The 18,419-nt window shown below is 40.5% G+C and overlaps 1 protein-coding gene across 1 annotated transcript; it reads left to right on the top strand.

Moving 5' to 3' along the window:
• The first annotated feature begins 13,825 nt into the window (after positions 1-13,825).
• LOC110941370 lies at positions 13,826-14,431 on the top strand. Its single transcript, XM_022183024.1, has one exon. It carries the CDS (start codon positions 13,826-13,828, stop codon positions 14,429-14,431), a length of 606 nt encoding a protein of 201 aa, XP_022038716.1.
• The last annotated feature ends 3,988 nt before the right edge of the window (positions 14,432-18,419 follow it).

Below are 18,419 nucleotides of genomic sequence, written 5' to 3'. Positions count from 1 at the left end.
AAGCGGGATGATAGAGGAGTCGTGGTGAGAAACAAAGCACGATTAGTGGTACAAGGCTTTAGTCAGTAAGAAGGCATAGACTACGACGAAGTTTACGCGCCTGTTGCTCGACTCGAGGCGATTCGGATCTTCCTAGCGTTTGCGTCATGGAAAGACTTTAAAGTGTACCAACTGGACATCAAATCTGCCTTCCTTTACGGTAAAATCAAAGAAGAAGTGTATGTGGGGCAACCGCCGGGGTTCAGAGATCCACTGCAAAAAAACAAGGTCTATCTGCTGGACAAAGCTCTTTTCGGACTACACCAGGCCCCGAGAGCCTGGTACGAGATGCTTTCCCAATATCTGTTAACCAACGGGTTCACCAGAGGGACAGTAGATAGTACGTTGTTCACGAAGGAAGTGGCAGGCCATTTGTTGATCGTGCAGATTTATGTTGACGATATCATTTTCGGTTCCACCAACGACGATCTGTGTAATGAGTTTGAGAAAGTGTTGAAGAAAAAGTTTGAGATGAGTTCGATGGGGGAGATGAAGTTCTTCCTCGGGCTGTAGGTGGAGCAGATGCCCGATGGAATCTGGGTCATGAGGCCAAGGATTGTAGGAGCCCTCGGCCTGCGAATCAGAATCAGCAGCAGCCACAAGCACAGCAGAATCAGCAACAGGGCAACAAGGGATGTTTTCATTGTGGCGCTGAAGGTCACTTCAAAAGACACTGCCCTCAGTTAAACCGAAACCAGAACAACAACAACAACAATAACAACAATCAGGGCAATGGCAACAACAACTACGGCGGGAACAACAACGGCAACGAAGCAAGGGGTCGTGCATTTGTGTTGGGGCAGGGTGATGCCAGAAATGATCCCAACGTAGTTATGGGTAAGTTTCTTCTCAACGACTTTTATGTTACTGTATTGTTTGATTCGGGTGCGGATACAAGTTATGTGTCTTTGAAAGTTAGCTAAATGTTAAAACGTGCTCCAACTCCCCTAAACACCAAACATGTCGTAGAGTTAGCTAATGGTAAAAGTCTAGAGGCCACACACATAGTTCAGGGTTGTAATCTTATCCTCGCTGGTCAAGCTTTCTCCATTGATCTCATTCCTATAGTTCTGGGTAGTTTCGACATCGTCATCGGCATGGATTGGTTATCCAAGCAGCAAGCAGAGATCCTATGTAAGGAGAAGATCATTCGTATTCCTCGTTCTGGTAAAGAACCTCTCGAAGTTCAAGGCGACAAGAGTGGTGCTGTGGTTGGCATCATCTCTTTCCTGAAGGCTCAGAAATGTTTACGAAAGGGTCACACCGCCATTTTGGCATTAGTTACTGATGCCTCGACGAAAGAGAAAAGAATAGAGGATATTCCTGTGGTACGCGAATTTCCTCAAGTGTTTCCTGAAGATTTACCTGGTCTACCGCCTCATCGCCAGGTCGAGTTTCAAGTCGAGCTAGCTCCAGGAGCAGCACCTATAGCTCGCGCACCGTATCATTTAGCTCCAATTGAACTGGAAGAACTGTCTAAACAACTACAAGAGCTTTTGGATAAGGGCTTCATTCGTCCAAGCTCTTCGCCTTGGGGAGCTCCAGTACTATTTGTGAAGAAGGACGGTACTTTCAGGATGTGCATTGATTACCGTGAACTGAACAAGGTGACAGTGAAGAACCGTTACCCTCTGCCGCGTATTGACGACTTATTCGACCAGTTGCAAGGGTCGAGTTACTACTCCAAGATTGATCTAAGGTCCGGATATCATCAGCTGAGAGACCGCGAGGAGGACGTCTCCAAGACAACATTCAGAACTCGCTACGGCCATTACGAGTTTCTAGTCATGCCATTCGGGCTAACGAACGCGCCTGCAGTTTTCATGGATCTTATGAACAGGGTGTGCAAACCTTATCTAGACAAGTTCGTCATAGTATTCATCGACGACATTCTGATCTACTCCAAGAGTCAAGAGGAATATGAGCAGCACTTACGTCTTATCTTGGAACTTCTTCGAAAGGAACAACTGTATGCCAAGTTTTCAAAATGCGACTTCTGGCTTCGTGAAGTCCACTTCTTAGGCCATGTGGTGAACAGGGATGGGATTCATGTTGATCCATCCAAAGTAGATTCGATCAGGAACTGGCCTGCACCGCGTACACCAACAGAAATACGCCAATTCTTGGGTTTGGCGGGGTACTACAGACGATTCATCAAAGACTTCTCAAAGATCACGCAGCCGCTTACAATGCTGACACAGAAAGGTGTTACCTATCGTTGGGGTAATACACAAGAAACGGCTTTTCAGTATCTGAAGGATAGACTATGCAGCGCACCTATCCTCTCATTGCCAGAGGGCACGGATGATTTTGTGGTCTATTGTGACGCATTGATACAGGGGCTTGGTTGTGTATTGATGCAGCGTGATAAAGTTATTGCCTACGCTTCGCGGCAACTCAAAGTTCATGAACGGAACTACATGACGCACGATTTAGAGCGGGGAGTTGTTGTTTTCGCGCTCAAGATATGGCGACACTACCTGTACGGTACCAAGTGCACTATTTACACCGATCACAGGAGTCTCGAGCATATCTTCAAGCAGAAGGAATTGAACATGCGTCAACGACGATGGGTCGAGCTGCTTAATGATTACGAATGCGCCATCAAGTACCATCCAGGCAAAGCCAATGTTGTGGCTGACGCTCTCAGTCGAAAAGACACTCTACCTAGGCGTGTACGAGCTTTGCAGCTCACTATTCAGTCTGATCTTCCTGCACAAATACGAGATGCTCAGGTGGAAGCATTGAAACCAGAAAACATCAGGGCTGAAGCCTTACGCGGCTCAAGGCAACGATTAGACCAGAAGGAAGACGGCGCCTACTACGTAACGGGGCGTATTTGGGTCCCATTATATGGCGGTTTACGAGAACTTGTGATGGATGAAGCTCATAAGTCTCGCTACTCGGTACATCTAGGTTCGGATAAAATGTATCACGACATCAGAACTACATATTGGTGGCCTAGCATGAAGGCCCACATAGCAACTTACGTCGGCAAGTGTTTGACTTGTGCGAGAGTCAAGACGGAGTACCAGAAACCCTCAGGCCTACTTCAGCAACCCAGGATACCACAGTGGAAATGGGAAGAAATTTCCATGGATTTTGTTACTGGCCTGCCTAGATCCCAGCGTGGGAACGATACTATTTGGGTGATCGTAGACCGACTCACAAAGTCTGCTCATTTCTTGGCTATCAAAGAAACGGATAAGTTCTCTACTTTAGCAGACATCTACTTGAAAGAAGTTGTTTCGAGGCACAGAGTGCCAACCTCTATTATTTCGGATCGGGATGCACGATTCACTTCAGAACTGTGGCAAGCGACGCACAAATCTTTTGGCTCTCGGTTAGACATGAGCACAGCCTATCACCCTCAGACGGATGGGCAGTCTGAGCGCACGATTCAAACTCTAGAAGACATGCTTCGGGCATGTGTTATCGATTTCAGCAACAGCTGGGAAAAACATCTCCCGTTAGTGGAGTTTTCGTACAATGACAGTTACCACACCAGCATACAAGCCGCTCCATTCGAGGCATTGTACGGACGTAAATGCCGGTCACCTCTCTGTTGGGCAGAGGTGGGGGATAGTCAGATTATAGGTCTAGAAATGGTAGTTGACGCTACTGAACGAATTGCACAAATACGACAACGCATGGCTGCAGCTCGTGATCGCCAGAAAAGCTACGCTGATAAACGCAGAAAACCGCTCGAGTTCCAAGTTGGGGATCGAGTGCTACTCAAAGTCTCACCCTGGAAGGGTGTGGTTCGTTTTGGTAAACGAGGCAAGCTCAATCCGCGGTACGTTGGACCGTTCGAAATCACTGAAAGAATAGGCAAGGTAGCCTACAGACTAAACCTACCAGCTGAACTCGGTGCAGTTCACAATGTTTTCCACGTGTCGAATCTGAAGAAGTGTCTGTCAGATGAGACCCTCATAGTTCCTTTTAAGGAACTCACTATCGACGAGCGGTTGCAGTTCGTCGAGGAACCAGTTGAAATCACGGATCGGGATGTTAAGGTCCTCAAGAACACTAGAATACCTCTTGTACGAGTTCGTTGGAACTCCCGTCGTGGCCCAGAGTTTACCTGGGAACGAGAAGATCAAATGGAACTCAAGTATCCCCAGTTATTCGAAAACCGTGCAACCACCACTGAGGCTGAAGCTACTACTACAGAATTTCGGGACGAAATTCCAAATCAACGGGGGGATGATGTGACACCCCAGGAAAATCAGTAAACGATACAACTTACCTAGCTTCCTCAGTAACTGCATGCTAAATTTCGGGACGAAATTTCTTTCAAGATGGGGATAATGTGACAACTCGAGTTCCAAGATTCCATTTTCGCATTTATTGCACGTTCACTGTTTGTTTAGTATTTACTTGCACAATTGGTTTGCCTTGTAACTGTATACGTTTTGGATTTGATAAGGTTTATGAATGATTTGACAAATACTTGAATGTGGTGATGAAAATGTAAATTGTGTATTTTGTGTATGTAATATGTAATAGACAATACTTAGGGGTGCTTAGTGCTAATAGTGAAACTTTAATCATTCTTAACCCTAATCCCTTTCACTAATCATCACCCAAGAAACTAAGCATGTACTTTCACATTCTCTGATCCTCTCTGGCAATCATCATCATCATCATTGGCACAAGTTCTTCATCACTCTTGATTTCCTCTCTTTGTCTAGAATCAATTCAAGGTAATTGTTTAATCATTGTTTGTGGTTAATCGTTGATTGTTTGATTCATGTTAAAACCCTAGTTCTTCATATGATATTCTGTGTTTATTGATTCTGATTTATTGGGAAATGGTTATGGTTGTTGTGGAATCATTTGCTTGATGATTAAGATACAAGATATATTAGAATGATCGATTGATAATTGATTATTTCACTGTGAAAATGTATGAAATTAGGGTTTTGGACCGAAGAACGTAACTGTTGATTTTAGAGAACGTAACTGTTACAATTGTTACAATGGAATTGAAAATTTCATGAGTTATGTTTGTCCGACCTTTGAATGTTAGGCTTAAAGTCCGAGCTTTTGAAAGATGAATCATAGTCTGAACTTTGTTGATGTATGTGTAGTCAGAGTTTTGATTATGATGCCCTTGTCCGAATTTTTAGAAAGGAAATGAACAGGTCCGACTTTTACTTGTTATTATGTAGTCTGACTTTTAAATAGATCTTATCCGAGTTTTGTATCAAAGAGATCTTGTCCGACTTTAGATACACATCACATATGTCCGAGTTTTTTGTAAGCATATTAATCAGAGTTTTGTCTAAACATCACAAGGCCCAAATATTTTAAAGGTTATGCTTGTAAGTCCGACCTTTGGTTGTTTAAGGGTCCGACTTTTTATAATTTATGGCACAAGTCCGACTTTTTCTAAGATATATATATGTCCGATGTTAAATGGAGTGATGTCCGAAATTTTAGAATGATATATCAAAGGGTCCGACCTTTAAGAGGGAATGATGAGTCCGAGTTTTAAACTAGGTGGCCTTGTCCGACTTTTATGGTCAAAAGAGAATGTTGTCCGAATTTGTAAGGGGGGAGGCCCCCTGTCCGACTTTTGTGGCTTAAATGGTCAGGGTTTCATGCTTGTTATACTTGTCCGACCTTTTGTTTGTGATGTATGATGATCCAAACTTGGTGAATGCTTGTTGGCCTGAGTGAGTTAATTCAGTTAAGTGTGTAACCCTGATTAAGTGATTATTTTGATGATGATGTGAGAATAAACTGTGAAAGACTCTGATATGAGGTATGAATGACATGAGGTGTATGAGCTGCTTATACGATACATGAGATTTACTGTCAAGCGTTTTGTGATATAGAATGTATGTGAAACGTGACCAACATGAACTGACTGTGTGAAAATGCATTACCTTAGGCCTCGATTGATTGATTGATTGTTTACAAGCACATAGTTTAGCATACCGAGCAAACCGAGGTGAGTTCACACTCTTACTAAGGCATGGGATTCCCAGGGCTTGGGAATGGGATTGAAGGAATGAGATTGAATAGATTCGTAATTACACTGTTACTAGACTACCTACCATCGTCCTCGGTTGTGCAGGACACATACGTAAAACCTACGTATACTTGTATTACTCACTGTCCTCAGGTTGCGAAGGACACTCACGTAAAACCTACGTGAACTTATACTCACTACTGCCTCGGTTGTGTCAGGAACTTACGTAAAACCTACGTAAACCCCCGCGTACCCTGTCCTTGGTTGTGAAGGGCACTTACGTAAAACCTACGTAAACTTTGTACGTATTACTGTTCTCAGGTTAAGAAGAACACTTATGGTTACAAATAGTCTAGTGGATACACAACATGGGAAGCCCCCACCAATAGAATGTACTATCGGCCCAGTAGAGCCACATGTTACATACGAACTTACTATTACGCATTTACTTTCTGTGAACTCGCTCAACTAGTTGTTGATCCTCTGTTACATGCCTTGCAGGTCGTTAGGTACATGGAGCTTGCACAGGGAGGAGCTGGTCGTTGTGGGCACGGATCGTGAATGTTTCATTAAACACTTTATAACAATTCATACTTTATTATGTTGGGTTTTATTTATACGCTTCCGCTAAACAGTGATAACATACTTATGTTTTGGAACACCTTTCATATGGATTGGTTTGGTTTGAATACAATTACTTTTACTATATACATTGTTCTATATGATTGGTGGCTTGATCCTGGTCAGTCACGCTCCCAAGCGGTGATACTCCGCAGGTGGATTTTGGGGGTGTGACATTTCACCCCAAAACAATTGAAAAACAGTAAAAGAGGGGACTATGTACTCACTTGAGAGTGCTTAGGAGTCTTGAACAACTACCAAGCAAGCTAGAGGGAGCACGAAATCAAACGGCACCTAATATTGATAACTACATAAATAAACCGGACCTATATCGGGAGATCGGATAGTATGAGGTCTCGTGAACCAAATGAGCGTGGAAACTCATATGATATGGTTTAACAATGTGACAACCCGAACTTTCAAGGTCGGTAGCGTTTCATCTCTTGATTCTTTTTACTTCGCGTTAATTTCTTTTAGCGGTACAATAACTTAGTTTGTAATGTTTTGACCTTGGGCTGCATATTATCTGGGCAGCGACTTCACACTTTAAAGCCCAACAACATTTCAGCCCACAACACGAGTCACACGAGCCCACTACATACTTGTTTTAATTAGATCTCAGTGCAATGCACCATTTATTTTCATTGACATCGGCCTAATGCATGTTAATATGGATTCCGACCCACTTGGTTCCTTGACATATTAGTATTAGATGTTATACAAATACCACCGGCCCACTTTAGTCTATTAGTATTATATTAGGTATTATGTGAACTTATCATATCATCATACAAACCCTACCCCTCCCGAGAGATCGACGGCAACAGGAGAAACCCCCCCCCCCATTTGCAATATCATTTTGACCAACTCAGACTTCCGGTTAGTGGGTTCAATTCATGTTTGCTTAATTTTCAACTGCTTGATTGTGATTATATTAGGCTTATAAGACCTCATGCATATGTGAATGATCTGATTGATGGCTATGCTTGCTTATGATTATTTGTGGCTTGATACAAAGTAATTGAATTAATTGAATTAGATTAAATTGATTTCATGAATTTCTTGATGATGAGGACTGTAATGAAAACCTATTAATATGTGTATTTGGTATGGTGGGCCGATAGTTCATCAAGTAGGATATCTGAGATTGGGCTGACCCTTATTAATATTTACTTGGGTTCGGCTCATGAAGCATGATCCGATTGATTGGAGTTTGACACTAAACATAACTGTTATGTATGAGAATTGTGTTTGTTGATATGGTGATTAGGGTTCCTGTGTTCTGTAACTGATGACGATGATCATGCTTACCTGGGGAACCTTCAGTTGAGGAAGGTTAAGGTTCCTTGTGAGGAAGGTTAAGGTTCCTCGTGAGGAAGGTTAAGGTTCCTCGTGAAACCTGTAAGTACTTAAGATTCCTTGTGGAACTTATAAGTAACAGTAGTTAAGTGTGATAACTCCGTTAGCATGATAACTCTGTTAAGTTAAGTTGATTAACTCTGTTAATTTATTAACCCAATTAGCCAATTAACTCTGTTAACTTTATTAACTCTGTTAAATTATGTAACTCTGTTAAGTATGTAACTCTAATTTTTGTTAACTCTGTTAGTTAATTAACTCTGTTAGTGTATTATTCCTGATAAGTATTCTAATTCTGTCTAGTCTGTTAACTTGTTAAGTATGTTAACTTTGTTAAGCCAGTTAACCTTGTCAAGTATGTTAATGAATAACCCTATAAGAACAAACTGTGAAAGACATTTATGTAAGGCTTGAATTGCATGAATTTGATTAACTGATGTGTGATGCATGATGTTAACTGCCAAACACCCTCTGTGGTATTGATTATACGTGAAAACATTATGAACTGGAACTGATTAATTATATGTACATACTATAGGACTTGACTGATTTCTTGTGAGCACATAGTTTAGCATACCGAGCAAACCAAGGTGAGTTCACACTCTTACCAAGGCATGGGATTCCCGGTGGGTTGGGAATGGGATTGAATGATTACTCGTACTTTCATCGCTACTGGAATACGTACCACTGTCCTCGTTCGGGGAAGGACATCAATAGATACAACTAGACTAGTAACACATGGGAAGCCCCCACTAATCTTCGCAAACATGTCTGGGAGGCCGCGATACGAATACTAATCTTCGCAAACATGTCTGGGAGGCTGTGATACGAATACAGATACAACTAGTCTAGAACACATGGGAAACCCCCACTAATCTTCGCAAACATGTCTGGGAGACCGTGATACGAACTAATACGATGCATAGCTTACAAAGCAAACATTTGATTTACGAAATGAATACTATAACTAAACAACCAACTGTGAACTCGCTCAACTTTGTTGTTGACTCGTCGTTACATGCCTTGTAGGTCGATAGGTACTCATGGAGCTTGCACAGGGAGGCGCAGTCGTTGTGGGACATGGATCGTGGATGCCATGTTAAACATTTATAACATTTCAAACTTATACTTATGTTGGGTTTTCATATTTATGCTTCCGCTAAACACTTAACTACGTTTGTGATTTAAAACACCTTTCATATTGTGTGGTTGAATTTTATTTATTACTTGTTATGTTCAATAATATTGGTGGCTTGATCCTGGTCAGTCACGCCTCCAGGCGGTGATACTCCGCGTGTGGATTTTTGGGGTGTGACAGATTGGTATCAGAGCCATTGGTTATAGTGAACTTGGGTTTAATAAGGGGAAAAAGATTTTGTTAAAACCAGACTATAACCTGTACAGTGCTCAACGATCCACAACGACGCTTCGCTCCACGTGCAAGACTCGACACTATAGGTGATATGGTTTATGTTTATATTACCTAATTGCTAGATACATATTACATTGCTCATGGTATGCTTAGATGAACGTAATAACTATTGCTTGAAAACACATATGTGCTTACCCTCTTCTGTCATCGCACGTTCGCGAACCTTTTCTTACCCATGTTTTCTTTGGTTTGAAGATCATGGCTGGACGCGTTAACCTAACTCAAGCCCAGTTGACGGCTTTGATCAATGAACGAGTTGCTGAGGCACTCACAGCCGCTCAGCCAGGAGGTATAACCTGCCATTGCAACTTACTCTAGGATCTTTAGATCCTACTCTCTCAAACCAACTCTCGTTTTTAATTTTTATCCCCTCTTGTTTACACAACAGGCCAGTTTGCTCAGCAGCCTGCATGCACGTTCAAAACTTTCATGGACTGTCGTCCTAGTACTTTCAGTGGCACAGAAGGAGAAGTTGGACTCCTCCACTGGTTCAAGAAGCTCGAGTCAGTCTTCGAAATGTGTGAATGCCTTGAGGCACGTAGGGTGAAGTACGCCACTGGTACTCTCGAAGGCGTTGCATTGACTTGGTGGAACACGCAAGTGCAAATGTTGGGGCTTGTCACACCCCGACCACGTAAAACAACAAATTGTGGCGGAAACGTCAGGGAGTGTTGCAACAGAATTATTGTTTCAAACCATGGATAAAAGAGTTTCGTTTTATTAAATATTAAACATTGTCTTAAGGTTAAATAAGCAAATCAAACATAGTCTATCATTATTATTAAATCCCTAAGGCCTTGTCCAGTCCTAAGTGAGCATGCATCCTACTCGCAATCAACATTAAGCAACTTCACCTGAAACATATGTAAAAACAAAGTCAGCAAAGAAATGCTGGCGAGTACATAGGTTTTGCGAGAGTATCAGATTCATGGCTCGTTTACATGTCGAAATAACTCGTACAACTTCGTTAATCGACATTAGAAAACCTCATTTTGTAAAATGTTTATATTGTAAAATGAGTAACCAAATCAAAACAGATTGGTTATGAATTATAAACCTCGATGCCATGAATCTTAACCCAAAACATTTGTCTTCATAAACCAAATCATAGATCGTTCTCGTAATAAAACTCGTATGGTTTATATAGTTTTGCAAACATCATTGTGTGACATCATTTTACTCGTTCTTGTTACAGATTATCGTTCATTTGTTTAAATCGTTCAATTGTTCAAAATCGTTCTCATACAAATCGTTCTCGTTTTTAATTGTGAAAACTACTTTTGGTAGTTTCGCTAATAACATTCAAACCTTTGTGACTCGTCCATTGTTCAACTCGTTCTCGCATTAACAAACCTCCAAAGGGTTCTATCCGTAATGATTTTGCTAATACATTTATACAAGACATTACAGCACGAAATAGGGCGATAGTCCAGGACCGAATCTGGAGTGTCCACTTTAGGAATAAGAGCAAGAATCGTGTGGTTTAATTGCCTCAAAAGCTTACCGTTTTCGAAGAACTCCAAGATTGCGTTTGAAACTTCTGTACCCACAATATCCCAAGCATTTTTGAAGAACGCGGATGTGTAACCATCTGGACCCGGGGCTTTATTCTCACCAATACTAAACATAGCATTCTTTATCTCATCACGAGTGACTTGGCGAACCATGTTCTCCGCAACATCAGTGGCCATAACATTCCGAAATACATCCATGTTAAGCTTTGACACTTGATCCTCAGAACCCAGAAACTTTTCATAGTGATCGACAAGGGCACTAGGGACGTCATCCCCATCAAAACGATTACCAGCCACATCCCTAATAGACTGGATTCTGCTTCTTGCATTCCTACACTTCACCATATTATGAAAGAAAGTCGTATTAGAGTCCCTTGCACATAACCATTCCACCTTCGACTTTTGCTTTAAAAAGCATTCTTCATCATACGAAGCAATTCTGAAATCATTAAGGCATTCTGCTTCCATGGTTCTAAGCTCAACATCAAGCGGATTTGCATCAATCAGCTCCTGAATCCCATCTAGTTTCTTTCTCAGTTCCGAAATTTTATCATGCAAGTTACCCTGTTTGGACAGAATCTTTCGCATAAGAGGCTTCAAATTTCGGAGTTTTTTGGTCACCGAAAACATAGTAAAGCCTTAAACAGTCTTCCTCCATTCTTGCTCCACATACACCTTGAACTCCGGTTTTGACGTAATAAAATTTGCAAATTTAAAAGGTTTCGGCCGAGCCCTTACCGTGGTGAACATCTTGAGGATGCACGGTGTATGATCAGAGACACGAAAAGGATGGTATAACACAAACGCCTCAGGGTACAACTCAAGATACTTCAAGTTCCCCATTACCCGGTCTATCTTTTTTAGCAACCCAACACCGTTTTTAGGTTTTTGACTCCATGTATAATGAAGCCCATGACCCTTAATATCAAGAAGCTCCGCATGTTGAACGCATTCATGAAACTCACGCATACCAATAGAGTAGGAGGATGGACCATATAACGAGTCATTAATGTGCAAGGCAGCGTTAAAATCCCCCATAACGACCCAAGGCTTATCATGGCACAAGGCCTTATGCCTGCACAGATTATCCCAAAGACATCTTCTCTCCTGGTACGTATTTTTTGCATAAACAAAGGAACAAAAGAAAGATTTATTCTCAATCTTATGCCGGATTTGGGTGTGAATAACTTGGTCCAATTGAGCCAAAACCATAAGATCCACAACATCCTCATTCCAACCCAAGATAATTCTAGTACGACGATCGCACAACGCACCATTAGACGTCCAAGCCCAAGACCGGAAGACGGCCTTGCAAACCTTGTCAAGGTTTGTGATATCCACATGAGACTCAAGAAGGGCACAAACAACTAATTTATTTTCCGAAATAACATTACGAACCTCCGTTTGTTTCAGGGAACGGTTCAAGCCCCTAATGTTCCAAGAGGCTATACTAAGTAGTAACCCTCCTTACGCTAACCATACCATGTAAAAAGTACTTGTAATCATAGTAACATGTATTTCACCCCCGCAGTTTAGAAAACTGAAAACAGTTAAGAGAAAAGGGGGACATGAACTCATAGTGGTGCGTCTCTATCAAGTAAATCTCCTGATCAATTTGCTGTGCGACGACCTACACGTACTAACTTTATTAGACGGATGGCCGTGCCTTAGTTTAAGGTTTAAGTTTTTGAGGAAATAGTTAGACAACTATTTCGTGTTTACACTTTGCAAATATTTGGTAAATATTTTCCTTCCCAAGGATGGGGGATTTAATACATGTGCGTTTGTGAATTTTCGAAATATATTATTAAGTCTCACTTAAAAATATATGTTAACCCTTTCTCCAAAATATAAATATTTTCCCAAAATATTATATTTTAATCCTTATAATTTTCCAAAATAATACTCTTGTCAAAATACGCGTTCATTAGTATTTTTCCGAAAAATGTGTAAGTTACGTTTAAAGATCGGGTGGTATTAATAATACCGTTGTAACTTAATATTTATTGTGAAGGCGTTCGTATTATTTTGGAATCGTTAACATTCGATAATATTATTTTTACGCTAAAAATAATATTTGTATAGTTCACAAAATAATCATAAAAATCTCACATGTGTTGTTATGAAAATATATATTCTAAATATATATTTTAGCAAGTTTTATTTTGTGAAAATCCCACCTCCGACACTTAGAAATTTTGTAATAAAAATCGTGGCGAAATTTACGTTTTTGAAAACAAGTTAAAAATATACTTAACACTTGTGGTGAAGATATTTCCAAGTGTTAGGTTTTTGGAAAAATTTCGCCAGAGTTTCCCCTGTAACTGGAGGTGGCCACGCTTTCAAGCGTATCATTTTCTTTTATAATTTCAAACAACAATTTTCTCAATCAACAATAAACAGTATTCAACCATCAAACTAGTCAAAATAGATATAACACGCAAAAATACATGAACTTGTGGTTTATCAAAAATATGTAGTAACTTTCCATTACTTTTAGTGGATCTTTGTATAAATCAACTCGGTTTCTTGAGAATCTCGTTTTTAAAGAAGTTACATCTTTACAACTTCTTGTCAAATACTACAAAAATAGTTCTTTTGTCAAAACTTTGTGTTACACAAGTGTCTACACACTTGTGTGTTTACAAAAATCACTTTTATTCATGTAAAACCCGGTTTAGAAAATATGATTTCGTTTGACGCTTGGTCCTTTGAAAATACCACTTGTAGATCCGTAGATCTACTAGTTTACAAGTCTATTTCATAAGAAAGATTGTTTTTACACAAGTTCATGTTTGATATGTAGTAGTGTTCATCATTTAAGAAGGGTATGACTCGTGGTGTGATCTGTGTCCACTGGGGAATCTTATTTCTCCATCGATGATGAGACAGGCTGGTCTACCTATTCATTCGAAAGTTGCAGATCTTATCTCGGATGGTAATTGGAATTGGCCGATCCACTGGTTAACGTCTTACCCGGTCTTGAATCAACTGCCGTCTGTTAACCTTTCAGAAGGGGTTAGGGATGTCATTTTATGGAGAGACATTGAGGAGCGCCTGGTCCCGTTCAGATCTTCTGACGCGTGGGAGTGCATTCATTCTCGTGACATTCAGGTGAGTTGGTACAATATGGTCTGGTTCTCGCAATGTATACCAAGGCATGCTTTTGTTCTCTGGCTCGTCTTCAGAAGGAAGTTAGTCACACAAGACAGGTTAAGGCAATGGAACATTGATAATAAGGATTGCATGAACTTAATGTGTTGTTTGCTTTGTCATAATAACATCGACTCGCATTATCATCTATTCTTTGAATGCAAATATGCGACAGAGGTTTGGATGCGAGTTAGGGATAATTCAGCCATGAAAGCCGTGGGATCTAATTGGGACGAGATTGTGAACTGGTTACTTCCTCGGGCTAGGTCGAGATCTATAGCCTCCATTATTGGCAAGCTCTTGGTTGCGGCTTCAGCTTATTTTATCTGGTAGGAAAGGAACTCCAGGTTTTTTAACAATCAATTGCGGCCTCCGGAAAAATTGGCTGACCACATCATCAGCAATGTACGACTAAAGCTCAAATCATTAAAATTCAAGGACACAACACATGTGCGGCGGGTTTTACAAGAGTGGGAGATTAGTTTTGAAGACATTTAGAGTCTTTTTCTTGTAATCTTTCATTTTTTTGGCCCTTTGTTTTCCCTTTGTCTGGGTGGTCTTATTGTTCTTTTATTGCTTACACAATAGCGGCATGTCGCTTTTGTGAACTAGGTGGTGTTTTTGCCTCCTACTTGTTCTTCTTTGGTTGTGATTAATAGATTCACCGGGGTAACCCTTTACCCAAAAAAAGTGTTCATCATTTAACCCCTTTCATACTTTAACATATTCTAAGTCGCGTTTCATGAACATGACTTAACCGGGTTAGATGATGATCCGAGCTACTACTAACATAGATCAACACTAAATAATCATAGTAAAACAAGCCTTACAAGTTTTACACAACTCTATTGCTTTTATCCAACATGTTTATCATCTTTGCAAACTTTTAGTATGTAATCTTGTATGTTCATGATTTTTAACCAACAAAGTTCATTTTAACCACTTTAGAATAGATCAAGAAGGCGTTTAGAGTTACTTACTACTAGCTCGAGGCTAGGGAAGAAACTAGTCAGAAATCGAGTGGATAAAAGCAATGTGGTGAGGTTCTTCGCAATCCGAGTGCACCGAGGTTCCTTATACGCGATCCTTAACCCTTGTAGATGCTTGGAATGCCTTGATCAAAACTCGAAATGATGGATGGGTGGTGCTTGGTGTTCGGCCGAATGGAGCAAGAGGGGGAGAGAGTAGTGATTTTGTTATGTGTGGGTTAAGTGAATATGCAAGGACAAGGGTGTCCCCCTAAGGGACGATTTCGGTTAGGGGGAGGGGGGGGGGGTTCATGGTTCATTTCCAACTAAATGGTTAAGATCTAGTTAGTTAATTAGGAGGTTAAACCGGTTACTAGCATGTAGTAAGTTGTAATGGGTGTTAGGGTATTCAGTGACCCTAACTGGCTCAGAAAAAGAAAAACAATGTTGATGGCAATATTTTTATGTTCCGGGTATAGTCCGGTTGTTCGGTTGGATAGTGATCCGTTAAAGTGCTTAACAGAGCTTTAAAGTGTCGTTAATACTATTTTTAGTGACACAACTTATCCCCGACACTTTGGAAACTGTCTAGTAATATTTTTCTCATGTTTTGGCACTTTATTAGTTAGCTTAATGCTGAATTTTTACTTAAAGTGCTGAATTTTGTACTTAAAGCACGTTTTAGGCACATCCGGTCACTGTAATTATCACCTAGTGACGCAATTCTACAACCCTTATATCCCTACACTCTCTACTAGTGTAGTAAACTATCTCTGGCTCATACAGGCCTTAGGGGCAGTGTCTGCCTGATGCTGGCTATGTCAGCATGTTAGATAGGTTATCCGTTCTTTGTGCTACTGTGCTTTTGTGCATCAAGGTTGTCACTAAAGTTCTGTATGTAAATAATGGAGTGACAACAAATAAAGTATGATGCGAGTATGTACATGTATCAGTATTCAAGTAGCAGTTTATCCATAATTTCAAGCAAGCATAGTAATTAAGCAGTAATTAAATATTAATTAAGTCGTACGGATACCTGATTTGGCGAGGGTTGTCACACGTCAGCTCTTCAAGTAGTTGGTTTCGAATATACCCAAAGTAATCTTGTTCAAACCCTAAACCCACAGCCACCGCCCGAAACCCACGATGTCCATCCGACCTGACATCTTTTATTCTTGAAATGTAGGGGTGGAACACTTTTGGAATTTGTTTTTTTGTATCTGCGCGCATATTCAATCATTCCATCATCAGTGATTAACGGAAAGGCATTGCCCTTGCCAGGCTCTTCTTCACGTGAAGATGTTGAACGACCACGTCGATTTAACGACCTTTGAGACTTTAGAGACATTGCAGACGTAGACGGTATTAGGGAATCTTGCGATGGTATATAAGAGCCATGTCGAGGAGGGTCACACCTACTTTGTTGTTTAGGAGGCCCAACTGAGCTATCTCTAGCAGGTTGCTCTTTTCTTTGTTGTTGGACCTTGGAAGTTGGCCGCCCGCAAGTGTTTTCTTGTATGACAGGCGGTTTTTTGACGCTCATATATGGGTTTACCACCGCCATGATCTTCGATAAGACGCTGTTCCTCACTTGCGGGGGTTGAGTAGACAATTTTTGTTACACATATTCTAATTGTTTGTCTACATCAACATCTTCCTCATCAAAATTTGATGGGTTCGGGTCAAGTTTTCTCCAGAAAATGTCTATATCTTCAAGCTGAATGACGCAGTCTGCAAAACAAAAAAAAAAGAACATTAGACAATTATATTAAATTAAGACAACAAAACATTTTTTATAAGTCTATAAGTACCTGTATTCTGCAATCTCTCCAGGCGACAGGCACATAACAACCTGGCACCCGAGTACAGCTGGCAGCCACTTGTTGATCCGAATGACCGCAACGTGTATATTCTCCATGTTAGCTCGTTTTCCAATAGGTTAAGAGCATGGATGGAAACTTTAAGAAGTAGGTTGCAAAACAAAGGAATCTGAAGATGGCTGTTCATTCGCTTGGTGCGGCTTTCTTCCAAGGATTTCTTTATTTGCGCATATTACTTTAGTACCAAGGTGTCCACCATTTTCACCAGCGTTTCCAGACTGCATCTCGGTGTAGTCAGCTGTTTCCTTAATGCAGCATGTGCACCTTCAGCTCTGTTGGTTGTAGTTTGAAAGAATGTCAGGGTTTGATTGGTCCATGCAGATACGAACAATTGTCTGGAGGTGCTTAACCAGTTATTCCATAGGTAATAAAAAACATCTGAAAAAAAATAAACATATTCAAATTATATATCAATTTGTATGAATGTATTTACTTAGAGAGAACATACATGTACGTTGTTGATTGATAAGGTGTCTCTGAAGGTTGAGGACGCTATATGTAACATTTGTGCTTGTAATCATTATGAACAGTTCTATTATCAATAAAACAATCTTATTTGATCCTAATGTTTGTTTGGTTGTGTTTTACATTTTTCATGTTTTGACTTTTGTTCAATTCCAAACTCTACATCGCTTTCTGGAGAATTATACGCAAACTGGTGCGAAAACGTACTCAGTTTAATGCGACAAATACTCCGGAACATCAATATATACTCAACATACCTTAAGTAACCTTTACATAACTTAGAAATAAGTTTTGAAGGCCTTGGTATGGCAAAAACAAGTTAATTCGCTTACAGGGACTAAACTTGACAAACTGCGAAAGTATGCCAATTTGAACTGTAACGAACATTTCGGAACATGTCCATAAGTTAAACATACCATAAATATCCTCTACATAGCTTAGAAATAGGCTTTGAGGGGTTTTTTTTTTTTTTTTTTTTTTTTGGTAAAGGGTTACCCCGGTGAATCTATTATAAACCGCAAATAAGTACAAGTAGTGAGGATGAGTTCCACACTAGTTCATATACAGGACATGCCCCATATATGTAAGCCAACAAATATAAACGAACCTATGACATCACATCAGACCTAGCCTACTACACATCATGCAAAGATATCTAGTAGACAAAACAATACATAACCAAAATCTTCAACCTCCATCATCGAAAATGAAGTTGCCACGAAAGGGCACCCCCTTTAGACGAACCAAAGACAAACTAACCATTGGAGATCTTTGTGGAAGAGGTGCTTGCCCCTGTTCTAGAAGACGAAGGATATGTACCCGAATCCTTGGTTTCATCATAAACAACTTCAACCCCGTCCTCATCTAAATCCACATGAATCTGTCTACCCCCTTTATTTCTCTCTTGAGTTGAAACACCCCGTCCCCCAACACACTCGAGCGCAGAAAACGGATTATGAGTTTGGATTTTATGGGAGGTCGAAACCTGCTGAGAAGTAACGGCCTTTT

This window comes from Helianthus annuus, chromosome 1, assembly GCF_002127325.2.
Source record: "Helianthus annuus cultivar XRQ/B chromosome 1, HanXRQr2.0-SUNRISE, whole genome shotgun sequence".
NCBI classification, from domain to species: domain Eukaryota; kingdom Viridiplantae; phylum Streptophyta; class Magnoliopsida; order Asterales; family Asteraceae; genus Helianthus; species Helianthus annuus.
The sequence above is the reverse complement of the archived record's forward strand: the minus strand, read 5'-3'. Positions and strand labels throughout refer to the sequence as shown.